This window comes from Lissotriton vulgaris, chromosome 1_1 (genome assembly GCF_964263255.1).
Source record: "Lissotriton vulgaris chromosome 1_1, aLisVul1.2, whole genome shotgun sequence".
Lineage (NCBI taxonomy): Eukaryota > Metazoa > Chordata > Amphibia > Caudata > Salamandridae > Lissotriton > Lissotriton vulgaris.
In genome coordinates this window covers 953,020,109-953,037,412 of record NC_141685.1, presented here as the reverse complement: position 1 = coordinate 953,037,412, position 17,304 = coordinate 953,020,109, and the positions used below count along the sequence as shown (strand labels likewise).

General features: G+C 46.0%; 1 protein-coding gene across 5 annotated transcripts in view; it reads left to right on the top strand.

Annotated features, from left to right (window-relative positions):
• RBMS2 (RNA binding motif single stranded interacting protein 2) overlaps positions 1-17,304 on the top strand; it is a 285,759-nt gene that overhangs the window by 152,243 nt on the left and 116,212 nt on the right. For 3 of the 5 annotated variants that reach the window (XM_086959473.1, XM_086959490.1, XM_086959498.1), the window contains exon 2: positions 4,359-4,534. In XM_086959473.1, coding sequence (XP_086815599.1) covers positions 4,359-4,534 — 176 coding nt within the window. The remainder of the gene's footprint in view (positions 1-4,358; positions 4,535-17,304) is intronic. The other 2 variants (XM_086959507.1, XM_086959482.1) reach the window with 1 other exon arrangement.

Here is a 17,304-nt window from a genome sequence, read left to right as displayed (position 1 = left end):
CCAAGGGCCCATGAACTTGATTTGGCCCCACTTGGCAAAGTAGGGATTTCAGTAGAAAAGCCCTAACACTAGGTGAAGTCTTTGATGACCCTGAGACTTCCAACAGGAGGCAACCTCAACTCAAGCCTTTGGAGAGCCTTTGAAAGCAGAACGCAGAGAGCAAAATCCAGTCTTTTCACTCCCAAGACAGAAATAGCTGGCAGCAAGCCAACACAGCAAAGCAAGCAGCAACATTGCAGTCCCTTCTGGCAGCACAGGAGCTCTTATTCTTGGTAGAATGTCCTCAGTCCAGAGTGTTCCGATTCAATGGTTTCAGAGGTCCAGTACGTATACCCATTTTTCTCTTTGAAGTCAGCAGACTTCAAAGAAAGGTCTTTGTAGTGCATAAGAACCTGCCATTTCTGACCCTGGCTCCAGACACACTGCAGGTGCCAGCTACTCCTGCCACTCTAATTCAGGAAGACCCATCATCCAGGTGATAGGTCATCAGGATATGCAGGGCACAGTAAAGCTCCCTTTGTGTGTCACTTTCTAGAGTGAATTCATAAAGCCCACCTGTCATCCAACCCAGGTGTGTATTTTAGGGACAAGCAGAGACATAGAATGGTTAAGTAAGAAAATGGATACTTTCTAAAAGAGGCATTTTCAGACCTGCAGTTTAAAAAACTTCACTAAAATATGTGTTTTTATGTTGTGAGTCCAGAATCAACCAACTCCAAATTTGTATCTGTTCCCAATTGTAGGATACACTAGTAGAGTGTTACAAGGTTGCTCCAATGCTAACCTATTAGCGAGAACGGGCTTGCTGTAGTGAAAAACAAATGTAGCTGTTTTTTACTACCAGGACATCTAAAATTCAAAAGCACATTTCCTACCTTTTAAATACACTTCACCCTGCCCATGGGGCTACCTAGGGCCTACCTTAAGTGTGCCTTACATGCAATAAAAGGAAAAGTTTGGGCCTGGCCGGTGTGTGGAATTCCCAGATCGACTTGGTAGTTTAAAATTGCACACAAAGGCTCTGCGGTAGCAGGCCTGAGACAGGTGTGAAGGGCTAATCATGTGGGTGGCACAATCTGTGCTGCAGGCCCACTAGTAGCATTTGATTTACAGGCCGTGGGCACACACAATGCACAGTACTACGGACTTATTAGTAAATCACATGTGCTAATCATGGAGTAATCAAATATATTTTAGACACAGAACGCATGCATTTTAGCACTGGTCAGCAGTGGTAAAGCCCAGTGTCCTAATACAAGCAAAAATGAAGTTCAGCACAGTCAAAACAGGGAGCCAGAAGGAGACTGGGGAAACCACGCCAAAACATGAAAGGGCTAACAGGTTCCATCACTGAAACCCTACTTTTACCGCACAGCGCGGGGGGTGTTTGCTGGCGATTCATTCTGCGTTTGCAAACTCATGTAGGAGAGGGAGGAGCCCCCGCCGCCCCCAATACTTGTGCCGCCTGGGGTAGACCGCCGCCCCCAAAACTTGTGCCGCCTGGGGCGGGCCGCCCCCCACTTGCTACGCCACTGTGCTTTTCAACCTACATCGCACACTGTAAGTTCAAAACTTCATTTGAAAGTCATCTTGTGAGACTAGAACAAGAGGACAATCAATGACGCACACAGAGCCTAAACTGTAACTAGGTATAGAAATGAATTAGCCTCTGTTATCTTACTGGAGTTTCCTCCTGTTCCTATCTCTTCGCCACAAAAAGCGCTTCTTTGCTCAAAGCCTCCATCTCGCCTCTGGTTTGTGCATCCCACCATTTATACTCCTACGCAGTGCACTACAAAGAACCTTGACAAAGGGCAAGCATCGTATGCAGTCCACAGTCCAAGTTAACAATACCTTAGACAGACATCTCTCTACAACCACAATGTCCGCAGACCACCTTGACTCCAACAAAGCAGATTCCCAGACCCGTAAATGGTGCCTCGGCCTTAAAGCTCTACAAATGGTCAAAGTGAGCAAGGCAGATGCTGGTGACATGACAGAGCACGCTATGTAGCTGGGAACGCGCCAGCGAGGCCGGTTCACTAGCGGAGGGGGCGCCCTCTCCCGCCAAGCCCTGCTGCAAAGATAGCATCACCTCGTCGCCATAGGAGATCAGAGGCTTTCAGCAGCTGCTGGCGGGTGAGTACATGAAAGCCTTAGCTCTGCCTTCTTGCCTGTCTGGTGCTATTGGGGGAGGACGCACCCCGCCCTGCATGGCGGCCCCGAGCACTAATGCCCCTCTGAGTCCAGGGAGTGGTGTACAACTGATCGGGTGCCAGTGGTGCGGGCAGGTGCCCCCCACATTACAGATGAATCAGGTGGCATGCATGAGCACAGATGTAGGAATGGCAGGAGGCAACTTCCTTGCAAACGCTGCCTTCTTTGCCCATCTCCACCTAGGAGGCACCAAGCGATAGTACATTTTTCATGCTATTCCATCAAAGGGTGCCAGGTGGGCCCAGGGCACTGAATGGCACAGAGATCTCCTGCTAGTGTCACAGAGAGGGCTGAAAGGCTTTAAAATGCTGCCAACCCTGCTATGTTTCAGGCCTTACTCTCAGACGTCTGATTCCTATGGCACGCAGCCTCCATCCCTGGTGCCAAGAGCCAGTCCTGTTCCAGTACCGAGACCTACACATGCCTCTGCCATGGCATCTGAAACCTGAAATGCATCACTGCCCGCTGCCCAGGTCCTGCAACCCTGAAACAGCGTTGCCAGTGCGCCTCCATTCTGAATGGCAGCACAGTCCGCTACCCAAGCACTTCAACCCACAGTTAGCTCTGCCAGTGGACCTCCAACCTAAACTTATTAAGCACTGGTCAAACCAATGTTTGTGTAATTACTGGTGCAGATAGATATATAAGATGTTCTTACAGTGCATACACATCGACTGCAAAAAGCAGCTGAGCCACATGCATATCATAGTTTCACTTAAGCACAAGTGAAGTGATAACAAGCGGTGTGCCTTTGCTCCTCTTCATTGCATTTGCACCATTCTTAGGCTTTAGATAGTGTTGGGTCAGGATAAGACTCCAATAAAAGGAGGGCCGCTGGCCCTTTAAGTGAGGCCTTTGTGTTTGGCCCAGCTGCAAGTGAAAATAAGAAACCCCCTTTGCCCCCTGTTTGTTGCTGCTCTAAATGAAAAGTGAACAATGTGTGGGTACTATTGAATGTGTGCCATTGTAGGCAAATTACACTAGGGCAATTCAGCATACTTTCCTGGGGCCAGCCTGGGTACCAACCGCAGCTCAATAATGGCTGCCGGATTCAAGATCTGGCTTGATTCCCTCATTTGCTACCCTTACTGGCACTCAGAAACCGTCAATGCACCACCAGCATTCTCTGCTATTCCCTTTCTGACAACGCACACATGGGGACACACAAGCACAACCACTGCGAATCAGTAGGACAGTCACAGATTGAATGCAGCAGATCTCCATGTGTTGTCACTGTGCTGGCTTCATATGCATTCCCCTGTATGGCAGCTCCAGTCTTCAGGCAGTGTCTTTGTACAACAGCGCCAGACTTTACAGCAGTCAATGCCTTGATGCCTTGCGTATGCGTGGCAGTAGTAGACCGTAACTTGATACTTAGCTTCTAGAGGCCAGTGAATGCCTCAAAACTTTGTCTCTATAGGCCAGTGAATGCCTTGATGCTTTGTCTCTGTAGGCCAGTCAATATGTCGATGCTCAGTCTCTGTATGACAGTCAGTAAATGTAAATGTCCAGTATTTGTAAAGCGCAAACAATTACCCAAAGGTGTCAAGGCGCTGGGGGCCATCGGGAAGATTAAGCGAGCTATTGCCCAGAGTCACATGTTGTTGGGCTGATCTGCCGCCAGCCTCGGGGATCGAACCGCGAGCCCGCGGGTTCCGTAGTTAGTCGCCCTGGCCGCTGCGCCACACCTCTTCCTCTTCCTGTGCCATGATGTGATGTGTCTGTATGACATTGATAATTTGATTCTCTAGGCCAGTGAATACCTTGATGCTTTGTCTCTTTAGGCCAGTAAGTGCCTTGATACTTTGCTTCTCTGGGCCAGTGAATGCCTCGATGATTTGTTTCTGTAGACAACCCAATGTCTTGGTGCCTAGCCTCAATGGACAGGTGATGCAGTGGTGCTTTTCCAGTGGTGATTTGCATGCCTCCGGGTGCTGCCTTTATAGTTCTGTGCTTTGTCTAGGAGTTAAAGTCATTGTTTTGGCTGTCTAGGTCTGTCAGTATTCTGATGCTTTGCCTCTGGCGGGTGACCCAGTGTCTTGACAGTCAGTGTCTCCACGCCTTGTTTCTATAGGGAAATATTTGCCACTTATACCCATTTCAGGCCCTTGAGTCTAAAATCTCCTCTTGTTTCCTTCCAGCAGCCTTATGTATCGACAGCCCAGCTGATGGCTCCCCCCAGTCCCAGCAACAACAGCAGTAGCAACAGCAGCAGCGGAGGCGGCGGTGGAGGGGACCAGCTGAGCAAAACCAACCTGTACATCAGGGGACTGAACCCAGGCACCACCGATCAGGATCTGGTCAAGCTCTGCCAACCGTAAGAACAACCATCTTCTACCCTCTATGCTCACTGTCCTCATCCTGTCCCTTACTCCATTTATTTTACCCGTCCTCGGCTGATACCTCTCATGCCCTGTATCCCTCAGTATCTCTCTTTAGTTCTTACACCCATGCTTCATTCCTTCCAACACTACCTTCCTTAGATCCCCAAATCAATCTTACTCGCCCTTCTACGCCTCCTTTCTTATTCTCCTTCTTTCAGTACCTGATTATTGCAATTTTTCCTCTGTTTGTTCTGTCTCCCTAATTCCCACACTGTCTTTCTCGTCAGTTCCCATCACCTTCTATTCATTTATTTCTCTTGTGGATGCTGTCTTTTCTCAATCTTCGCCCACTCGTTTCCATCACCCCTTCACTTTTTCTTTTGACTTATTCCATCTATTTCTTCCTCTCTCTTCCATTTCTACATCTTGCCCAATGTCCTTTCCCCATCTCTCCACCTGCATCTCTCCCACTTGTTCTGTTGATGCTCTCTCTAGTCCTCCTCCCCTCTCTCCATATTTCTTCTCATCTCTTTCTCTTATGTCTCTATTGCTCTTCCACATTCTCTATCATTCTGCTCCAGTTTTCTCCTTATCTGCCACCTTTTCACTCTCCTTTTATTTCCCACTTTACCTCTTTTCGGCCCATTTCCCTTCTCCGTCCCTCCCTCTGCCCCTCTCCCTGTGTCCCTCTCCAGCTTTTCCACTTATATTTCTCCTTCTTTTTCATCATTTGTCCACAGCGCTCATCTGTTCTGTTCAAAGCTCTTTTCCTACCTTCTCCTTGTACTTGTGAAATCTATCTTTCATATCTCGACGCCATATCTGATAGAGCTTCACTCTTTTTAAAACGATAAACATTAAGTCGCGTATAATGAAAGACTATGCACGTCTCTATGCCGTGTAGGTGTCACATTGATCAACGCGAAGACTAAATAGCCTGCTGCAGACTCTCTCTGCTCGCTCCATTTTTTAATGGCAGCCATTTTGTGCAGAAACCCACAGCTCTGCATTTTCAGCTCCATATTCGCCGGATCCTCGGAGTTCGACCTTGGACCTTGTCCCGACTTTCCCTAACCCTGTCGATTTATCCAACATAATGATCTGTACGAATTTGCCTTGAGGGTTAAGCAAACAACCTAAATCTGTGCTACCTCAAAGCTGCCTGACCGAGCAAAGAGACAGCCGCAGACGCCATTATTTAGCACCAGGGGACCCATCAGTGCAGCGCGGATTGGGCAAAGCGGATGTGCGCTGAGGTCAAGTGTCGAATGACAAGGAAGGGTTTGCTTGAGAGGTCACGGTCACACAGCCTCGGGCCGGACATCCTCACAGCACCAGCACAAAAATAGCAGCTTTTCTTCCTTTTGAAAAGGAACAGATAGCCGTCCCCGCCCCCTCTCACAGTCTCCATTCCAAGAGATTCCTGCTCTCTCCTTTTGATTTATGTCTATAAACCGCTGTGCCGCAGTTGTCCGACACAACATCAATTTTAAAAGGAAGAATGCTAAGTAAGTAAGTGATGACACATCAGGCAGGCTGTCAGAACTGCTAGGATTAGGAGCAGATCACCGTCGTTGCGTCTCCTAGACTAGTGATAAGAACTCACAAATATAGCTGCTCAGTCTTAATTTAGAGAATATACTGGGAAACTGCTCTTAAAATGTACATATAGCTCACAAGTTTTTTTTCAAGTTATAAAAAAATTAGGCCGTGATTATCAAATAACCTATGGCACAAGATAATGAAAAAATAATGTTCCCAATGATTTTAAGTAACTCCGCTCTGCTACAGGTGCCAACGTTAAAATGTTTAAACCTATAAGAGAAAAACAAATTCTCTCCCAATAAGATCGATAGTGTCAAGGACAGACTGGAATGCTTAAACAAAGAGGAACGTTAAAGGTTTGTGCTATCTTGAAATGTATGCAGTTCACACAGAGTTTTGTTAATGAAAAGATCTATTGCTGCATATCCGATTCCTTGTGGAGTAAACTTAGATGTCGGTGCTAGCCCACTAGTACAAGTATAGTCCATTTGTAAATCTAAAATGCCAGGTAAATCATTAATATCAACTTCATTTTCGTTGGAGAGGTATAATAACAAACGTATATCCTGAACAGCAGAGATTAAGTCAGATCTTTTTATTCCACTATGATCAACAATACATTGTTTATCATAATCAAAAAATAAACTTTTTAATTTCAATCTTCTTGCAAGCTTGTATAGATCAATCTCTAAATTAACAAAATCACAGTCACCTTCCAGGCAAAAAGATAAACCCCACTGTAATACATTCAATTCAATATCAGAAAAGGGTCTGTCTGAAAGATTGATAACTTGAAGAATTTCAGCTTTAGTTGCAGTGGATTCAGAAATTGCAATAGTCCCTAAGTTTTGGTTTTGTTCTGGCTTCTTGTGCCCATCCGTGTATTTTCGTTTTTTCTCCTGCCCCTTCTTGTTTTCCCAAGCTTTTTCTTTTTCCCAGTTAAATACATGAACTTACAAGACTCCCGCCTTCATAATTTGCTGGAATTTTATGCATTTGAAAAAATTTGATTGTACTGTACAATTGAACTGTATGGATCCTGGTGCTCCTTGACACCATCGTTCTTTGTTGTGATTGTGTTTAAGGTACGCATATCGTTCAGAAAGGAAGACACTTTGCAATAAGTATTTCGAGTGAAAGTTACATTATTTTACTTTGAATCTGTGTAGCACTTATCTGGCATTGGCCTTTAAATCAGTGGGAAAAGTTTGATGAAAGAGAAAAGTGAAGCTGTGGAGTGTTGAGGCTGCAGAACACTTAAATGGGCGTGGCTATTTGTACAAAAATTAAAGAAAAGGCACTCTAAAGAATTGTCCGTATTTCATGAGTCTTTAAACTCAAAATGTTTCTATCAGGGGAACATGAGATGGATTATCAGGTCCAACACAATTTAAGTATTCTGATTCAATGAAGGGGCTGGTTTTAGTACCGTCTTGTATTTGATATTTGATGCGTTTGATCAGTTCAATCGAGCGGGTTTTTTTCTCCATCGTTTGAGAGCAGCATGAACAGCTCAGTTTAATCTAAGGTACAAAAAATGTATAGACAGAGTTAAAGGAATTATACTATTCTGCTACTTAATTATAGATTTGACCACACTTGCCACATCAACCACCAATTGCTGCATAATCTTTAGATTTCAACAAAAGCATGCATCTAGCTCAAACAGATCAGAAGTTACAAAAATAGTGCTTCACAATGGCAGATATTTTGCAATGGTCAACTTGTACCCTTTATGTGCGTTTTCCTGTATTCAGGTACTAAACTGGTACTAATGAAGTGAAACTTTAGCCCAGAGAGTATTAATGTGTGTTGCAAAAAAGGGAAATAATACTGCCACATAATGTGCCACATTATGCTGCACAATTTACCTCTCCTTCGAGTATGTTTTAGTCAACGCTGCCGCATTATTTGTTACTCCCTTGTTGCATAATTATAGTGATCATGCTCATAGGCATCTTTCGCTGCATGCTAATTCAGGAAACTAACTCTGATCAAATGAGGTTTCTCTATTTACCTTGTTTAAGGACTGGTTTCCAGCTTGAAGACCTCTGAATACTTCTGAAGTAGACCCACTGCAAGCCCACTGATGCATGCCCATATACAACAAATCTCTAACACCACTGTTGTGATACTCAGTAACCAGAGAGCATATGTGAAATAGGATACTTTTAAGTCCCAGCTCAGCTCCTTGGCACAAATTGTGATGTTGGGCACCCCACTCTGTTGCAGAACAGGATTGCCTGTGAGCTGCCCAAAGACCATTTATGTTTTCATTTACAACCAGACACAAACATTATGTTATGGTGGGACGAAGGGAGGAGTTTACAAAGATGCAGCTTCTTGTGGTGCATAACATTAAACTAGGCCATACCCTGAGTTTGTGGCAGATGCTGAGGGAAAAGAGTTCACATCAACAATGGGGAATTACATCCATGCGAGAGTTAAGAGTAACGCTGGTGACTTCACCAAATCGGTTCTGTAAGCACAGATGGACCACTACCTAGATGGCCCTATGAGCATGTGTGCTTTCTCGAAAAATTGATACCTCTGGAAGGAAGGCCAGTAAGTCTGGGGAAGAGTCAGTCACATGTCGTGCTTACCTCTGCATACCACCGGGGTGGGGAAGAGTATAGCACATTTCAGAACTGCTTTTGCAAAGCTAGTGGGATTCAGACTAAGTCAAAAACATGTTTAACACTAAAGTATTGGTGGGTCTCGAGAAGAGCCAACGTCTTATGCGTCCGACCTCGGTAAGGCCCCAAGAGGTGAGGCAGAGCCAGACACGTCTGACTTACGCCTGGAAGACTGGTTGAGTTGGACTCAAGTGAGTCATACAGGACAGCTCCTAGGAAAGCGCAGGGTATGGGAGTTGAGTGTCAGGCACGCACCTTTGGAAGATGAGTTCGTGTGTGTGTCACATTTGAATTATACACCAGGCTCACCTCTGAAACACTCAGCGGGCCGGAGAAGAGTCATTCACCTCTCAAAGGTCACACACTGGGAAACCTCCTGGTTTCACTTAAGGCAGGGCCTCTGACATTATGTGATTCTGCAGCTGTGGATTCACAACAGTTGCCATAAAGTTCACCTTATGCTGCATAATGTGCAGATTTCAACATAAAATGTTTCTAGCTCAGAAAGGTCACATCTTAATTTTTTTAAAGTGACACTTAGTGGTGCGCCATCTGTTTAGATGATCATGTTCTATGCTTTAAAGGGGCAGGTACTCAGTACCTGCACTGCTTTCATTTGAAAGGGATGGTACATGCACCTCTCAGACACTTCTCAGCAGCATGTAGGTACTCTGAGACAAGGAGTACCGGCGCTGCTATATTTCCATTTGAAGCACTAATCATGTTTAAGTTGCTGATTGTATTATTCATTTGTGAAACTTGTACTAAAAAGGCGTAACCTTTGTCCATACGACGACACAGAGTGGTATAAAGAGAAAATAGCGAAATAATGCTGCGAAAGACGTGCTGTGTTAACTTGCCATTTCATGCAGCCTTGTTCCAGTGGGCCTGCCCCCAGCCCTGCCTGCCTCCAGCCCATTCTGCCCCAACCCTGCCTGCCCCCAGCCCTGCCAGCCCCCAGCTCTGCCCCCAGCCCCGCCAAGCAGCCTCCGTGTTCCCTGTTCCTGCATCCCTGGCAGGACAGCTGCCTCGAGGGCCACTCGCTCTGTTTACACAACTCTCCGCCATTGCTATGGGCTCCCCTATCATGGTACCCAGCTCCCTAGGGACAGTCGGACGCCAGCAAGACTGACGGCAGCCGGGAACACTCTGGAACCGGGAAGGAGGCGGGGGCAGGAAGTGGATAAGGGACGGCGGAGCAGGAAACAGTCCCCGGTGAATTCCCATTTCCAAGAAAGGGCTTTCTGCTGAGAGGGCATTTTCACGCGCCATGAGAAAGCTGTGGTTAACGTTTAAGGGAGTGTCTCTGTAGTGCCACCGGCGTCTTGCTGTGGCATACTCTCCCACCTACCCCTCGCCCATAAAATCCTCAAGCGCACATTTTTGGGACAGCTTCAGTTTCCTCCGAGGCTGTCCTCGCACCACCCCTAGCATGTCTGCCGCGAACTCCCCAGAGTCCCCGTCACGCTACGTGGAGACTAGCTCGGAGCTGCGGGGTCGTGTAAAAGCCGGAAATGGAGAGATGGGGTGTTCAGGGGCTGGGTGGGAGAAGTTGTAAAGACATAACTAGTTCTGGCAAAAGGGTAGGGGTAAGATGGGGCGGTGGCGGGTAAGCATGCCTTTTATCTCGTAGCCCTTGAATAATAGGTATTCTTTTTATAGGTTCAGTGGTTCTCATTTTATTGGTCTTGTGAGGATGAAAGTCCGAGTTGGTCCGCTAGAATCTCATCACACGGAGAACTTTGGATATAGTTGCAGTTATAATGCGTCCAGGGTCAGGCATTATAACTACAACTATATCCAAAGTTTCCCGAGTGATGAAATTACACCATGTGGTTAGTGTTGCCTAGCGCCTAGCTTTATACTCAGCATGACCAGTATTTTAATGTCCCTGTAGAAGAAAAATTAGGAAAATCACCCGAAGTCGGTATATTGTTCTCTTATCAGTGCATACTTTAAACAGAAAATATAAGAAATTAAGGCATGTTCTGAAGCTTAATTAATGAACCCTGACTTCTAATTAAAGGAAACCAAAAAGAACCTTGTGAAATATGAAGAGGCTACGTTGGGGTCAGGGACATCTAGACGTTATTGCTGCTCTGTGAGATGGGAGAAGGGGGGGGGGGGGGGGGGGGGACCGGGGCTGCAAAGTTACTGAGCGAATACAGAAGAAAGACTAGTAATTCTACCAACTATAGGTCTTCGTGTTAAATAATCAACATACTTGTCCATAACATTACACTAAATGTAGAATGTCGCCGCATAGAGTCCAAATTCTTCAATTTGTATTACTAGGGAGCTTGGTGCCTCATTGCATCAAGCCACATGGTGTCCTGGGCAGTGTTTACATCCCTCCATGACACAGGGATGCCCTTTGCCCTCTCTAATGGGTAGTGCAGAGCACCTCCTCACAGGTACTGAAGTAATGGTAGCTTCCATCCCCCTGGTAGTCCATGGCTTAATTGGCAACAACTATCTCGACAGTGTGACCAAGGCACAGATTATTAATAAGACCAGGGCACTTGTGTACGAGCAAGAGGAAGTAATGTTACTCCCCGCCCCCGGCACTGAAGCCGTAGCTCCAGCTACACAAAAGGTCTCTGCGGTACTTTTAGAAATGGGGATCTCTAGATGGCAGCGGCTGGCGCCGAGGACCAAATAGGGATCCTTCTTTCTAAGTCAGAGTAAGGGGACTACACTCTTTGATAACCCCTGCTCAACCCTGTGGTAACATAGCACGAGCAGACAGGCCTATCTCAGAGGCAGTGTGTGAAGTATTTATGACCATACACAATAACGCAGGGAAGACGCTACAAACGGACACCACTAGCAGTTATAGAATTTTTTTTATCTTTATATAGACTGAACACAACAAGCATTTGCAATGCAATAGGTCTCGCATTTACGCGAGTTTAAGCTATTGGCATTGTAAATGACAATGTCTTTTATTTGTTTTAAAAACCAAAACCTAAATAAAAGGCAATGTCATTTACAATACCAATAGCTTAAACCTGCGTTAATGCGAGACCTATTGCATTGCAAATGCTTGTTTCACTTGTCACACGTCCCTATCACTGCGCCGTTCTGAGGAGCACCCACTAGTTTGTATGTGCATGTACATGGCCGGACTGGGAACGCAAACCAGCCCTGGCAATTTGGTCTGACCAGCCCCCAGGTAGGTGCAAGTGTGAAGTACAGCTGCTTTTGTTACTGGGGGGCGATATTCCAGCACCGCTGCAAATCCGACCCCCAGTAACACAAGCATTTGCAATGCAATAGGTCTTGCATTATTAAAGTTTGAACTGTTGGCATTGCTAATAATAATGCAACACCAATAGCTAAAACATTGAGTAATGTTAGACCTATTGCATTGCAAATGCTTGTAATAAACTAGTCCTTAGCAAGTTGCGGATAGTGAGTAGACCGAACCCTCCTTTTAAAAAATTGATACCACAAGCAGTAGCCAAACTTGCTTAGCACAGAACTTTATACCCAAAAAGTCTTAGTTCTCAAAAAGTCACAAATCACTGAACCCAGCCCGAACCAGTTTGGTGTCCTCCTGGAGCACTTTGTGTACAAGGCTGCATCCTGCATTTGACGAAGAGGGGGTCTGCCATCAGACGCACAGTGGGAGGTGGAGCCATCATTCACCTTGCCTGGCACAGCCCTGCTCAGATCAAAGGGTCAAACCTCCCCATACTCCACTGCCGATCTCTCTATTCAATCCAGGTCTGGCTCAGCCCGCCCTGACCCTCCAAAACCAGACAGCCAATACACATCACGGCAGAGCACACTGGAAGATTTAGGCAAGATAATACCTACTTCCTAAAAGTGGTATTTTCGATCACAGAATATAAAACTAATTGTCACTATAACATGCACTTTCATATTTGGAGCTCAGGCATACTAAATTTTACTTTCCTATCATGTTTCCTGGGTCAATTGGGATTATACCAATTCATACAGTCAATTCACAATAGGGAGCATTCGCGCTGTGGCACTGAATGGCAGTGGCACACCGCCGAGAGCGTCTAACACGAGCAAACACAGAGGAGACAAAAGCGAAAACTGGAAGGGAGACCAACGCCAATGGTGCCAGGTCTAAGACGTACCAGAGGCAGTTTGCCAGGTGTGTCAGCTTTCCTCTGCGCCCAGCTTAAGAGCAGAGACTCCCAGTCGATGGTGAGGTGAGCAACCAGGGAAGCTGAGAAAGTGGTGGCTTGCCAAGCTCCAGGTCACCTGCTCTGACTCCAGAGGTGATAGGACACTCTCCAAAGTCTGACCCTGGCCCACCACAAGTTTATCCAACCCTGAAGGCTTTCTCATCATTCTTCAGCCCTCAGCCCGCCACCAACATTTCAGAGGTGGTAAACGCTCTCTGTTCCAATCACTTGCTATGGGAGATATGGTCACATACTCCTTGTCTGCTCTGGACCCGGGGAAGCATGCAAGGAGGCTCTTGATTGTACTTTGAGAAAGATCTTGTCCCATCCCCAGTTGAGCTGTGTACTTCTCCCAATCAATACCATGTATTGATGCAGAATTTGTCTCCATTCCTGTGCTGTTTGTTTCTGGTCTGCTCTCTGCAGAATGTCAAGACCAGCAGTGTCTGTCAAAATGGAGGGCCGAGGCTGCCTTGATTCTCCTCCAATTGGTGAACAGAACATTCTAGACGGTGAAGTTGGATTGGTCCGCGCACCATCTCTTGGTACTCACGGTATGCAGTCCATGATCATCAGGGTGGATTATGTCAACAAATCTTCTTTGACGCCATCTTTGATCTCCTTCACTTGGTGCCACGCCATGAATGTGTTTAGCACAATATACTTCCGACACAAGGTTCTACGTCTGCGAGCCACCTCTTGCACAGCCGGTTTTATGCCTGTAGGATGGCTCCGGTACCTGACTGTAGCTATCGCCAGTAGAAGGACTGGCTGCACAAAAATTTGAACTCTACACTAAAAAGGATGCTGGAAATCTTTGGGGAAAGGAATGGGAGATGCATAATCTCTTTGGATGAAAGGCAGACATAAGTGCCCCATAGATCATTAAGGTTCCCAAAGTCACACCCTCTTCTCTTCAAAAAGTAATAGAGTGTTGACAGTGGTCCTCCAGCACTTAACATATCTGAAGTATTTTATTTTATTTTTTATTTTAACCACATGGCTGCTGGGCGTTTTCCCCCCCTGTGCTGGAAAATGCCATTTTAGTGGCACCATGACGAGCTCAGCTCGTCATCAGCACACGACACCCGTGGGTGATGACGAGCTGAGCTCGTCATCAGCATCGAAAGGGTTAAAAGTTTTATGTAGCGCTATCTTAACCTGTAGGTATCAGAGCGCTTTACAAACACACAGTAAACAGCAGAAGGATATTACATTACATCGTAGGCCGGCAGTAAGGAAGCAAACCAAAGAAAAAGAAAAAAATACACCATGGGAAATGAATATGTAGTGCAGCTGAGGGGGAGAGAGCAATAAAAGGAAACAGGTGAGAATGACATAGTCCGGTCACCCACTATCTTTGAATGTCCAGAGGGAGAGGAGACAACTCAGATATAGTAGTCTAGGTAAGTTGACGGTGGTCCTGATAGTATTTGTTTAGGAGATGGAGTTGCAGGTCCCTTTTGAAACAGGAGAAGGAGGGGTTGCATCTGAGGACTCCAGGAAGGCCTCGTAGGCCATCATAGGCCTCTTTGCTGGGTCCCCTTGACACAGTGTATAAGGGAGGACTTGTGTTTTGTATGGCTCACTTCCGACGCTCCAGTGAGCTTCCTCCTCAGACTCTCTTTACTGTAATGAAACCTGATATCAAGATGTCGCTCTCCCCACCAAATAGGTCCATGGATCTCTAAGAAAGATCTCTCGAGGGGGTGTCCAGCGGAGTTCCAGGAAAACTTGATTCATGCCAGAATTTAGGACAACCACTGGATATGTACAGGAGCTCCAGTTAGAATAATTGGATTGTATCTTTTGAGAATATCATACATGGGAGCCTGCAATTATTCTTCAAAAGCTATCCCCAATTACCTGTTTACACAGAATATAAGCACATATGCAGTTTAAACATTGAAAACAAGAACTGCCTTTTTGTTCTCCTGATCTGTTTTTCTAAAATAAACAGTGATCAGCTGAAGAGAGTTCTACTGTAGGTCTTTGGAGGAAAAATATAGACTGTATGTTTCTACATATTGCAAGTTCTGTACTTTTTTAATCTGAGTAAATTAAACTGATTCTACAGCATTTTTAAAACGAATTGCAAACTCCTTATTCCTTATAATTTCACGCTACAGATTCTATTTTTATTCTCCACACCTGCAAACATACTTTCTCTCCTATGAAAGAACAAAACAGCAAGGATTTAAGCAGTTTGCATAAAGTGCGATGGTTTGAGCATGTATTATAATAAATAAAATATTTTCTGACCGTTCATTAAAATGATATTCCAAGTCACCTCTGAGTTCTGTGACATTAAAAAGGCATTCAGTCTCTTTCCTCTACATGCTCACAGACCTCCTCAGTATCTTGCAATATCCATATAATGTATGGCACAAAGTACTTCATCCGATGTATCATAAAAATCTGGCATGGATCTGGCCCTCCTGGACCGAACTTGGGCACTTCTGATCTAACAGAAACCTCTTTCAGTTGGCTCTGTGCCCATTGGAACATTTGTATCTATCTGGTGGATCACGCTCGGCCTCTGATTGCACACACACACCATTACCCAAGCAGAAAGGGTTAGAGATCCATGGATATGGGTGCACCCCTGGTTGTGCACGCCCCCTGTTAAATCGTATTGCATACCTTGGACACACTCCCCCCATACCAGCCCCCACGGGTTGGTCCGTCTTCTATTCGAATATCATTTGAGCTCGAGGAAGTTACAAAAGGGGATTTGAAGAATCTAAAACGGTTCCACCCTTGCTGTTCAGGAGCAGCACTTTTGAAATCTATTTTACATATTTGATGGAGATCACACCCATCTCCAAACTCCTCTGGACCTCCTCAGAAGCTTCCAATCATTTTAAAGGCTCGGTGCCTGCCTTCAGTCAGAATTGATAACCCAACCTACAAGCAATTGGATTTTTTTTTATTGCTTTGAACATTTTCAAGACACAAACCCATTGCAAGTGGAGGACAGTGCTTGCCAAAAAGGGCTGCAGCTCAAACAGGAGAGAGGGAGTTTTTCAAACTCTCTCAGGAGGAGCCAGATTGAAATGTTCTTGGAATGCAGCAGAGTTTGGGTGTTGTGTCCAAGAGGGTGGGCCCTCTAACTGTTAATCTTCTCCTACCACTGGAGGAGGATATGAAGAAGGGGATTTCCAAGATTTTTATGCTAGCAAAGCGGCGTGCGCTCTGTGCCTGGTGTGGAGTCATGACCCCCCAAGCAGTGTTTACCTGCCTTGTTGTGAGGAGCTCTGGGTGTCCGCACTAGGCTGTCTGCTAGTACTGTTCTCTGAAGCCGTAAGGATGTTAATGTTATTGCCATTTAAGAGCGCACTGTTACCCAATGGGTGTCCTGGCGCTAAATGCGCTTATGCAAGGATAGGTTGCATAATGCAGCCCCGGCCCCTGCTGCGCATGTGGGCCCCAGCCCGTCAGGGCTCGGCCCCCATCTCTTAAGGGACGGGTCTTTCAGCCCAAGGCCAATTAATATTTGTGAGCCATTGACAAATCAGGGGGTCCTCAACATATTCTGCAGGGGGGCATCATTTTGCATTATGCCACTGGTTATTCGTGTTCCCCCAAGACTGGTTACCTCAGATATTTGCAGGCTTTATTTGGACTGGAGGCACCCTGAAAGGGGGGCGACTTCTGCAGGACAGGGGCCTGCTTTATACACTTCTGTTTGACTCCGTCTTTCTATTTTAGTGGTATTGCGTTTGTTGATGCCCACTCTTCAAAAAGAGCCGAATCTTTAAATGTTTAAGCCGGATATTCAGAGACGGGGGGGGGGGGGGGGGGGTGCCTTTTAAATTTAACGGCTGTTTCTCTTTCGCTCTCGGACTGCAGTCCCCAGGAGTACACCCTGTTCCTTCCTCCTGTGCTGTGCAGGAAGCCCTGCCCGGGCACAGCACCGGAAGGAGCAGGCAGCCGAGATTGTCCGGAAGCTTCCGGCGAGCTCACTTCTGGCGACTGCTCTCCAGCTCTCTCTGTTGTGGAGTTTAATGCTTCAAGGGGGCTCTTGTGACAACTGGACACTTCACATACGGCTTCGACATTTTCTTAAAGCTAGAACCAAGCCCATCTGTACTAAGCTCTCTGCTCAGCAGGGCAGGTCTTCCCAAGGTCCAAGGAGTGGTGTCCCGAATGAACCTGGCCCGATCCGCCCAAATTGAGAAGGGGTTGGAGCCCAAGTCTGGCATGTGACACGTGTCACTCAGTCATGTGGCATATGCCACATCTGATGTGACATATGCCATAGATTTTCTACTTGGTCTTTCATTATTATCATTTGAGCATTTCCAAAGGACTATGATTCACTCTGCTAAAATAAATAAATTGTTTAAAAAAATAAAAATAATATTAAAAAATAATTTCCCGAGGTGGGGTTTGAACCCTTGTCAAAACTCACTCAAA